Source organism: Panthera pardus, unplaced genomic scaffold (assembly GCF_024362965.1).
Source record: "Panthera pardus isolate Hobbes unplaced genomic scaffold, ASM2436296v1 HiC_scaffold_25, whole genome shotgun sequence".
NCBI lineage: Eukaryota > Metazoa > Chordata > Mammalia > Carnivora > Felidae > Panthera > Panthera pardus.
In genome coordinates this window covers 26,189,767-26,201,131 of record NW_026526821.1, presented here as the reverse complement: position 1 = coordinate 26,201,131, position 11,365 = coordinate 26,189,767, and the positions used below count along the sequence as shown (strand labels likewise).

At 50.6% G+C, this 11,365-nt stretch overlaps 1 protein-coding gene across 1 annotated transcript; it reads right to left on the bottom strand.

Annotated features, from left to right (window-relative positions):
• Positions 1-270: 270 nt before the first annotated feature.
• Positions 271-11,013, bottom strand: LOC109272219 (uncharacterized). The gene is given in 7 exon segments (XM_019458078.2): positions 271-1,871; positions 1,873-1,983; positions 1,985-2,031; positions 2,033-2,235; positions 2,792-2,856; positions 8,887-8,980; positions 10,935-11,013. Coding segments are annotated over 7 exon segments (708 nt in total). The 3' UTR covers positions 271-1,762.
• Between the last annotated feature and the right edge of the window lie 352 nt (positions 11,014-11,365).

Genomic DNA, 11,365 nt, shown 5'->3' with positions numbered 1-11,365 from the left:
TCCTCTGAAAGGGCAAAATGATGCTGAAGGGAAGCTACTTCCTCCTCTGAACGCGTCTCCCCACATCGAGCCTCTCCCACCCAGCGGGTGGACTGCAAACCTCCCAAGGCAGTGGTTGCCTCCGGGCCTTTGCACTTGCCGGTCAGTCCGCTTGGGGCAGGCCCTTCCCTCATCTCCCAAGGTTGGCTCCTTCCCATCACTCAGTTTCTCCCAAGTGTCACTTCTTCACAAAGACCCTCCTAGACCCCACCCTGTCTACAACCGCCCCCACACCCTCTTCTATCTTAGCCTTGTTTATTTTCTTCATGGCACTTACCCTTACCCGAAATTGTATTTTTTAAATAAACTTTTTTGGGGGAGGGATAATTTTAGGTTCACAGAAAAGCTGCAAAGACAGTACAGAGGGTCGCTGTATACATTTCATCCACTTTTCTCCACGTCACCGCATCCCTTAACCTGACCATGGTACATCTGTTAAAACCAAGATGTTAACGCCGGCACATTACTATTAACTAAACCGCAGACTTTGTTCAGATGAAATTGCACTTTTCCTTTATTTACTTGTTTTCATCCGCCTCCCCCACCGGAAGGAAAACTCTGAAAGGCAGGGAGATTGCCATATTACTCACCACCAAGTCCCTCATACCTGGCAATAAATATCGATCGGTAAAAGCAGGGGAAATCATGGCAGAAACAGCCAATGATTCCTCCCTCTGCCAGGCACCGTTCTGAGTGTGTTAAACATCGTGAATCATTTAATCCTCAGGACAGCCCACGAGGTAGACATTATAGGGAAACTGAGGCACGGCACAGTTTGGTGGCTGGCCGCAGCCACACAGACGGTCAGTACCAGATAAAGCGTTAGTCCTTCCGTGTCCCTAGTCCATATCAGAGCAGGGGGGCCGGCACCCTTCTGTGGGCAGGACTGAGGCCCCAGGGCGGCTGATTTGCCTGGAGCCACAGGAGGGACTGGGGCGCAGGGCTGCTGGAACCTGAGCCTCCAGGCTCCAGCTGGCTGCCCTGAGGCGGTGGCACCCCGGCTCTGCCCGGAAGGGTGTGAGCGCGGCTGCCGGGGCCACCAGCTCCACCCTGCTTCAGGGCAACAGAGGGCAGCCGGTTCGGCCACAGGCTGTGGGCTCTCTCCTGTGCCCCCAAGGCCCCAGAGCGCGACTGAGACGCCTCACCGCCTCCCTTTGCCCATGGCCTCGGCCCGGGCCTCTGGGATCTGAGCACTGCGGAGGCCCGGCTGGAGGAAGGGCCCTCTCCCCCCCAGTGGATGCAGCCTTCTCCGGGGGGCTTGCTGGGCTCTGGGGCAGGGAGGCAAAGGAAGAAACGATCGTTCCTTTCTGGTTGCGGGGTGCGGGGGGGAGCAACAGGGAGGATTATTAAGCTTTTCCCAACACCCTGGGACCAGCTGGAGAGGTGTCCCGGCACCTCCCAAAGGGAAAAGCCGTTCTGGAACAGTTGGACAGGACGGCGGCCGGCCACCCCCACCCAGCCTGGGTTCCGCCCAGCGCCAGCCTGGCGCAGACTCGAAGCCCTAATAATGTTTGCTGGATGCTTTGAATACAAGCGTCAGTGCCCAGAATCTCCTTGAGGTTTCAGCCAGGCGTGCCCGCCCCATCCCCCCTTCTGGGGAGCAGAATAAATACGGTGGGGTGTGTGTGTGTGTGAGAGGGGACACCATGAGGTGGTGGCAGCCTCCGTGAGAGAGGCAGGCTGCTCAACCCAGAGCTGGGGGGTAGGGGTGCCTTGTGCGCGGCTAATTAAACAGTGACTGAGATGAATCGGGGAGAGGCTGCTGCTCGCTAATTAAAGGTGCGGGCGCCTTGCCTGGCAAGGAGGGAAGGCAGCTCTGGGACCATGTCAAGAGGCCAGGCCAGCAAGGACAGCGCTGGCTCCCGGCATCCCTTCCATCCTCAGGCCCTCCCAGCAGGGCCCCACGGCCCCCTCCCCACTTCCCTATCTCTCCTACCCACCTTGCCGGAGCCCGGGGCCTCGGACTTCCCCCTCCCCACCAACCCAAATTGCTTTCCTGATAAGGGCCCGGGCGTTGGGGAGGAGGAGCCTGCTGGTGCCCAGTGTCTGGGCTGGAGGGTGGGCATCGTTTTGAGCCTCTGAGGTACTTCCTTTCACCCTCTCCCAAGACCCCCGAGTTGGGCAAATGAGCTCGACCAAGACGGGAGGTTGGCTGTTGTGGACGAGACCCCGAGATGACTTTTCGAATCACAGATTCTGAGACTCATAGGGGCTTTGAGGATTACCCAATTTCCCTGCTGTGACAACACCTGCTGTCGCTGGGGTCCTGCTTTGCCCCATAGGCCCTGGTGTGTGTGTGAGAGAGAGAGACAGAGATTGAGAGGAGGGGTTCCTTTCTGGTCTCGGTACACAAGTCTAGAAAAGAGGATCAGAACCGAGGATCTGTGGTCCTTGGAGGTTCCTATGTCGTGGACAAAAAGACCCCAAACTGCCCGTCCCAGCCCCACATCTGCTCAAGGCAGGAAGTGGCCCAGTGGCTAAGAGCATGGGCTCCAGAGGCCGGAGGTCCAAGCCCCAGCCCCACCTTTTGCCAACTGTGGGACCTTGGGCGAGGTAGCTAATCGTTCCATGCTTCGGTTTCCTCATCTGCAAAGCTGAGGACGGTAATGCGTCCTCCTCACAGGGTCGCTGAAGGGATCGAGAGAGATGACCCAGGTGAGCTACTCAGCACAATGTCTGGTGCACAGAAGGGGCCCAGAAAACTCCAGCCATTATTTGAAAATCCCAGGGAGTCATGTGGCCTGCTGTCCACCTCTCTTCCATGTGACCTCCTGGTTGACACCACAGCTGCAGCAGGGGTGATAAGGGCCTGTGTCCCTGTGTCAGACACAGGGAGAGCAGGTCACCCTTCACACCACGGCTCTCATCTCTGCTCTGACCCCCGTGACCGTTTGAGGGAAGTAGAGGAACAAAGAAAAAACAAAGTGGATGCGCAGAAACCTAAGTGACCTGCCCAAAGTCGTACGGCTCAGAAAGGGGCAGAGGCAGCCCTGGTCCCCGGAGTGGGAGACGATGGGGTCAGCGTTCCCATGGTGACACCTGCTGAGCTTCTCTACTGGACGCCAAGTCCTGAGCCAGCCACCCTGAAGTGGACGTAGGGGAACTGGACACTCACTCTGCCCTCAAGAGGACCCGGTGTGGAAGGGGGGGAAGACACAACAATGGGGGCTCCAGGCAAACGTGGCGGGCATCTGGGCACGTGCTCCAGTGTGCTTCCACGCGAGAGGCTGAGAGCTGCTGCTTTGACTGGGAGCTCGATTTGAAAGCAAAAGTTCTGCTTCTATTTGGAGGGTACAATCAGCACCGGGGGGAGGCTAGAGAGGGCTGCTGGAACCCCTCTGGTGCTCCCAGGAGAATCCTTCGCCACGGGGCTCAGATACTCTGCCCTGGGGAGTGTCGGGTGGTCTCTGATGCCTAAGGTGCCTAGTTCTGAGGTTTGGGGAGTTGGTCTCTTGAGGAATCTGGGAGTCCCAGAGGGTGTGGTTTCAGATGCTACACTGTCCAGGACCCCCGGCAAGAATCCATCCATGTCCTAAAGGGGCTGTAATTGTTCCCTTCCAGGTGGCCGGGAACTCACCAGGAGGGAGGCTTTGTACTGCCACGAAATGCAGTAGGCAAAGGATGCGGTGCCCACAGGGGCCCAGAGACAGTAGAAACCTTTCCCGGCTGAGACACTCAAGGCTGTTGGCCCCGACACCGGATGCCTGGGCCTTAGGCAGCCAAACCAAGGCAGTCAGGGATGAGTGCAAGGTCACTGGTCTTGGGGGTGATGTCTCCATCCTCCCTCCTCGGAGACCAGGGCTCATCCAGAGGAATGAGGCACAGGGCCTGGCAGGTGTAGCCACACGGAAGCCTGAGCAAGCAAAGCTAGCAGCTCCTTAAAAACACACCCTGCTTCTCAGCCTCCCCAGGGCCCCCTGTGCCCTAGCTGGGCCAAATGCTGGTCTGGGGTGCCCTCTGGTGGCCACTCTGGGCAGTGGCAGAAGCAGCCCAGGCTTAAGGGTGGACGGTCAGACAGGTCAGACGTGGAGACTTCAGAGTTGAACCACCTCTCCCACTGCACAGATAGGAAAACAAAGGCCTGGGGCTGCGAGGGGTGTGGAGGGGGAGTAACTTGCTCAAGGTCATGCAGTAAGTCCGTGGCCAGGTCCAGAACAGAAGCCAGGTCTCCTTCTGCACCAGTGGCTGCTCTTGGTGGGTCGCGAGGCATCTCCACCAGGGGAGGGAAGACTGAGTGTCCCAGAGGCTCACTCCCCAGTGACCAAAGACAATTGGAATGGCAGGTAGCTGAGCAACTGTGTGATGATGTATGCAACACTTCTGCTCTCTGGCCTTGGGCTCCTCAGGCCAAGGCTCAGAAGGAGCCTCCTTTAGCTCCTCCTAAAACCTGGAGCTACTGACAAGGAGATTAGGGACTGGGGTCCCTCTCATATGCTGCTAATGGTGAGGCTCTAACCAACCAGCCTTTCAGGAAAGCCTAAAATGAGCCTTCCTACAGAGAGTATTGGGTATCACACTTAATGGTGAAAGACTGGGTGATTTCCCCCTGAGACCAGAAACAAGACAATGATGTACACTCCTGCCTTTCTAGTCAACATTTTACTGGAAGTTCCAGCCAGTATACTTAAACAAGGTGGGGAAAGGCATCCAGATTGCAAGGGAAGAAGTAAAACTATCTCTATTTTCAGGTGACATGATCTTGTAAATAGAAAATCCTAAATAGAATCCACACACAAAAATTTAGAACTAAAAAATGAGTTCAGCAAGGTTGCAGGATTCAAGATGAATATACAAAAAAAGGCAACTGTATCTCTGTGCACTTGCAATGAACACTTCAAAATGTAATTAAGAAATTAATTCTATTTATATTAGCATAAAAGAATAAAATGCTTACAAATAATTTAACAAAACAAGTATAAAACTTATACTCTAAAAATTACAAAATACTGTTGAAAGAAATTAACGTAGACCTAAATATATGGAAAAACATCCCATGTTCATGGATCTGAAGACCCAATATTGTTAAGATGGCAAGACTCCCAAAATTGATCTTCAGATTCAATACCATCTCCAACAAAATTCCAACCTGCTTCTTTGCAGAAATTATCAAGCTGATCTTAAATTTCTTAGAGAAATTCAAGTGACCCCAAATAGCCAAAACAATATTGAAAAAAGAAGAACATTGTTGGAGAAACCATAGGAAGTTTTCTACAAAGTTACAGTAGTTAAAACAGTGTGGTATTGACATAAGAATAGACATATAGATTAACAGAACGGAATGAGAGTCCAAAAATAAACCCTCACATTTACAGACAATTAATCTTCAACAAGAGTGCCCACACAGGGGCGCCTGGGTGGCTCAGTCAGTTAAGCGTCTGACTCTTGATTTTGGCTCAGGTCATGATCTATCGGTCATGGGATCATGGGATTGAGCCCCGCATCAGGCTCCATGCTGAGTGTGGAGCCCTCTTGAGATTCTTTCTGTCCCTCTCTTTCTCTGTCCCCCACCCCCTGCCTCAAGATAAACACGTAAACTTAATAAAAAAAAAAAAAAAAAAAAAAGAGTGCCCAGAAAGTTCAGTGGGGAAAGGACAGTCTTTTCAGCAAATGGTGCCTGGGGCAACTAGACATCCACATTGCAAAAAAAGGAGGCTGGGCACCTTCCTCACACCCTACACAGAAATTAACTCAAAATGGATCTTACACCCAAATATAAGAGTTAAAACTATAAGACTCTTAGAAGAAAGCACAGGCCTGAATCTTCATTACCTAGGATTAGTCGATAATATGACGCAAAAGCATAGCAACAACAACAAAAAGAAAACAGGTAAATTGGACATCATCAAAATAACAAACTTCTGTGCTGCAAAGGACATCGTCAAGAAAATGAAAAGACAGGGCGCCTGGCTGGCTCAGTTGGTAGAACGTGCAAGTATTGATCTTGGGGTTGTGAGCTCGAGGCACGTTGGGTGTAGAGATTACTTAAAATAAAATATTAAAAAAAAAAGGGAAAAAAAAGTGAAAAGACATAGAATGGGAGAAAATATCTGCAAACCATATATCTGGATAAGGAATTGTAACCAGAATACATAAAGGACTCTTACAACTCAGTACTAAAAGACAAATAACCCAATTTAAAAATGGGCAAATGATCTGCATAAACATTGATCCAAAGAAGATATACAAATGGTCCATAAGCTCATGAAAAGATGCTGAAAATCACTAGCCATTTGGGAAATGCAAATCAAAACCATGAGATGCTACTTCACACACAGTAAGTTTGCTGTAATCAAAAAAAAAAAAAACAAAACAGTGAAAAGTGTTGGCAAGGATGTGGAGAAATCAGAACCCTCACGCACTACTGGTGGGAATGCAAACAGTGCAGCCATCTTGAAAAACAGTCTGGGAGGGGCGCCTGGGTGGCTTGGTCGGTTAAGCGTCGGACTTCAGCTCAGGTCATGATCTCGCGGTCCGTGAGTTCGAGCCCCGCGTCAGGCTCTGGGCTGACAGCTCAGAGCCTGGAGCCTGCTTCGGATTCTGTGTCTTCCTCTCTCTCTGCCCCTCCCCGTTCATGCTCTGTCTCTCTCTGTCTCAAAAATAAATAAACGTTAAAAAAAATTAAGAAAAAAAGAAAAACAGTCTGGGAGTTCCTCAAAAGCTTAAGTAGCATGACCACGTGACCCAGCAGTTCTATACCTGGGAGGTACAGATCTGAGAGAAGGGAAAACATATGTTCATCCCAAATCTTACACGAATGTTCACAGATGTATTATTCATGATAGCTAAGAAAGTAGAAACAACCCAAATGCCCATCAACTGATGAATGAATAGATAAACTGTGGTCTAGCTACACACAGAAATATTATTCAGCAAGAAAAAGGAAAGGAGTACTGATACATGCTGTGACATGGGTAAACCCTGAAATATATGCTAAGTGAAAGAAGTCAGTCACAAAAGATCGCACATTGTATGGTTTCATTTACATGAAGTGTCCACAATGGGTGAACCTTGCAGACTCTTGTACAGCAGTGATTGCCTAGAGGTAGGGGGAAGGGACTGGGAAGAAATGGGTGTGGAGTTCTTTCTGGGATGATGAAAATCTTCTGAAATTGATGGTGGTGATGATTGCACAACTCTGAACATACCATTGAAAAACTATTGAGTTGTGTGCTTCAGATGGGCGAATGGGATGGCAAGTGAATCATACTGTTAAAAAAAAAAAAACAAACAAACCTATTCTTTGGACCCATGACTCTACTTCCAGAAATTTCTTCTAAGAATTACTCAAGTGCATAAAAAGATAGGTATAAAGATTTCCAGCATAGGATTGTTTGTAACAGCAAAAGTGTAACCTAAGTGTCCATCAGTGGGGGGGACCGGTCAGTTATGTTCAACTCTGGGATGGAACAATGGAATCATTGAAAAAAATAAAAATAAAAATGAGAGTCACATTTACTAACATGGACAAGGTCTAAGATATACTGTCATGTTTTGTAAAAAAAAAAAAAAAAGTTAAAAGAATACATCTATAGATTAAAAGGGACTTAAAAGAGATTTTTTTTTAAAGGCAAAATTATAGTATCTAGGGATTCACACTGAGTGATAACTAGCAAGAAAGTGATGACCTTAAAAGTCAGGATAACAGTGGGGCACCTGGCTGGCTCAGTCGGTGGACCATGATTCTTGATCTCTGGGTCATGAGTTCAAGGCCCATGTTGGGCATAAAGCTTACTTTAAAAAAAGAAAGAAAAAAAAAGGCACCTGTCTGGCTCAGTCAGTAGAGCATGTGACTCCTGATCTCAGGGTCATGAGTTCAAGCCCCATGCTGGGAGGAGAGATTATTTAAAAAAAAAAAAAGAAAAGGAAAGGAAAGGAAAGGAAAGAAAAGAAAAGAAAAGAAAAGAAAAGAAAAGAAAGAAAAGAAAAAAGAAAAAGTCAGGCTAACAGTAACTCTTTGTGGTGGGGTAGGGTGAGGGGGCACACTGAAGGCTTCTAGGGTGGCTGGCAGAGTTCTTCACCTGGGCAGTGGTTCCAGAAGTTTGCCTTATAATAATATGTCAACTGAACAATTATTTTGCATGGTCATTCTGTGTCATATTTTGTAACAAAAAAGTTAAAAATCAAGTATTCTCAGGGCACCTGAGTGCCCTGGGTGGCTCAGTTGGTTAAGTGTCTGACTTTGGCTCAGGTCATGATCTCATGGCTCATGGGTTCGAGCTCCGTGTTGGGCTCTGTGCTGACAGCTCGGAGCCTGGAGCCTGCTTTGGATTCTGTGTCTCCCTCTCTCTCTGCCCTTCCCTTGCTCATGCTCTGTCTCTCTCTCAAAAATAAATAAACATTAAAAAAAATCAAGTATTCTCATTTCAATTTTTAAAGCGTGTATCATAAGAGTCGATCTTAGTAAAAACAATCTATATCTTTATGTGCATATGCACAAAAGCAGCCAGAAGTTTGGGATTTGGGGTGCTCTTAATTTACGCTTTTCTGATTTTTTTTTTTCTGCAATGAACAAGAATTACTTTTACAGCCCGAAAAAAACCAATAAAGCTATTTACTGTGGCTGGGGCATTCCTTCGGCGCTCTGACATTGTGTGGCCAGAAAAGTAGACGCTGGGGCACTGGGAGACTGCACAGGGGCACTTCAGGAGAAGACCAAAGTTCATTGTCTGCTCAGCACCCCAGGGCTTAGCCGAAACCCCAAGGCCCAGCCTCCACCGCGGCTTCCTGGAGACTCAGCCAGTCAGGTAGCTGGCAGCAGGTGCTGCGTGGCCATCCCCCCGCTGCGCTCCAGACACTGGGAGTGTGGCTCTGACCTGGCAAACCGGAGGGAGGTCACTCTGGTCCCACCTGTACAAGCCTCCTATTGTGGGCCAGAGGAAGAAGCCCTGGGCAGGGGGCAGGGCGGGCGGCGGCAGGGTCTCATCCTGGCTGGCTTTGCCCACTAGCGGCACAAAATCCCGTAATAACGAGCTAAATGAGCAATATATATTTGTGCTAGGTGGGTTACATGGTTGGTTTTATGGAACCTTCCCGATGACCTGAAGCCATGGGTGGGATCATCATCTCCATAGTACACCTGGGCAAACTGAGGTCTGGGAAGCCTGGGTGCCTGGGGAAGTCACTCTCACTGAGGCTGGACTTAGCCAGACCCTTCGCAGGCACAGCGTCAGAGGCTTCTCCCGGAAATCCAGGAAGGTGGCCGCCCTGGTTTTGCAGATGAGGACACGGAGGCTGAGAGAGGGAAGTCACCTGTCCATGTCCCACGGCGACTATGTGGCAGGGCCAGGCGCAGAGGCAGAGACTCTCAGAAGCTCCGCCAGGCGGCCTACGGTAGCTGCGAGAGGCCCCGGCACGCTCCCCACCTCCGTGGGCTGGCTCCTAGTAAAGTTACTAGTTACTGTAGCACAACCTCAGGAGCGTGCGGGGGTAGAGGCGAAAGTGCATTGTTTCATTTGCTACTCTCATCAAAACTGCAAATCTTCCATCTGATTGAAGCCTGGAGATGGGAGGCCCAGAGCCATGAGTGACAGGCAGTGAAGGCATGGGGGCCCCTACGGCACGGTCCAGGGCAGCCTGGTGTGGAAGCTCCTGGCAGTGCAGCCAGCTCCCTTCTCCCATCACAGGGGCATCAGGAGAACAGTTCTCCAGCGGAGCGGCCTGCCTCCCAGCCGAGGCCCGCCCCCCCCCAGCACCCCCCACCCCCGCTGTAGCGTGAGCCTTCCTGGCAGGGGAAAGGGCACTGAATGGCAGGGCCAAGGCGAATTGCCAAGGACAGCTGCAGGGGTCTCAGGGGATCTGTAACCCTCTGCTGCCTCTCAGGTAGCCCCAGCTCAAGATTATCTCATGTCCCTCCCAGAGTCAATTGTTCAGCCAACTCGAGTCAGAGAGCTCATCGTGGACAGAGGGCCAGGCCACTGGCAACAAGAGGGGCTGCTTCTTTGGGTACCTACCACCTTCCAGGCACCAGCTATATGCAATCGGGCACCAAGCCTCATAAAGCCCTTTCAGTACATCATATCTGCCTCATTTTGCAGAAGAGGTGATGGGGGCTCAGAGAGGTAGAGTGACTTGTCCAAAGTCACACAGCCAGGAAGTCTCAGAGTTCCTGGCGGCCAACTTCAACCAAAGAGGGACAGAGGGATGGATCATCCAGGACCCTTCAGAGGGAGGCCAGGGACCCACTATGGAGGGGAGGTGGGAGAAGGAAGGGCCTGCGTCATGAGCTCTGACTCTCTTGGGACATGATTTATTCATCAATCCATTTGTTCTCTGTTTATGCATTCATGGACCCTCTCCACATGTCAGTGTCTTTGCTGGGCATTGAGGACTCAGGTAAACTGGGCTCATCTGTGCTCTTGCAGAGCTCATGGCCTAGCAGAACAGAAAGGGAAACTGAGGCAGGAAGAGGCCACCACTTGCTTGGGTCTGCTAGTATTTACTGAAGGCTTACTGTAGGCCAGGCCCCGTGCTGGGAACCGGGGGCACCAAGTAAACGAGAAGCACAAGGCTCTTGCCCTCCTGGAGCATATATTCTAGTGGTATCCAGTTCCAAACCTCCAGAAACCCTGCTTGCGTGACCCCTGAGCCCTGAACACAATGGGAAATTTCTCTAGGGGTTGGGTTCTCCATGAATCATACGTGGGCCTGGTTCTGGGATGCTGAGCAGGGATCCAGAAAGGGCAGGGAAACCCAATTAATGCCTTAGGAACAAGCGTGTGTCCCTTTGCTCCCCACTGACAGCATCCTGGCTCAGAGGCAGCGTTATGGCATTCGGTTCAGCCACTCTGACATCAGGTCCCTTTCACAGCCTAGGAAACGGAGAAACGGGGCAGGGGAAGGACTGGCCCAAGATCACACCAGCCTGTGGCACAGGCAAAACGTGAACCAAGGACTACCAGCCCTCTCCACCAGCTCACATGCCAAGAAGCCACCTGCAAGGATGGGCACATCTACACCCATGCTGGCTATGCCCATCGTTCTTCAGCAGGGGCACTGCATGAGCTGCAGGCACAGAGGGAAACTCCTTTCCTTTTTTAATTGAAAAAAATTTTTGTTAATGTTTATTTATTTTTGAGAGAGAGATGGAGACATAGAGTCGAAAGCAGGCTCCAGGCTCCGAGCTGTCAGCACAGAGCCTGACGTGGGGCTTGAACTCACGAGCCGTGAGATCATGACCTGAGCTGAAGTAGGACGCTTCACCGACGGAGCCACCCAGGGGTCCCAGGAAACTCCTTTCCCAAACATCCCGATGGTGGTGGTTTTTATTTTTTGTTTTTGTTTTTGTGTTTCTAAATACTCTACCTCTGCTGTCACCTGAGCTGTTCAA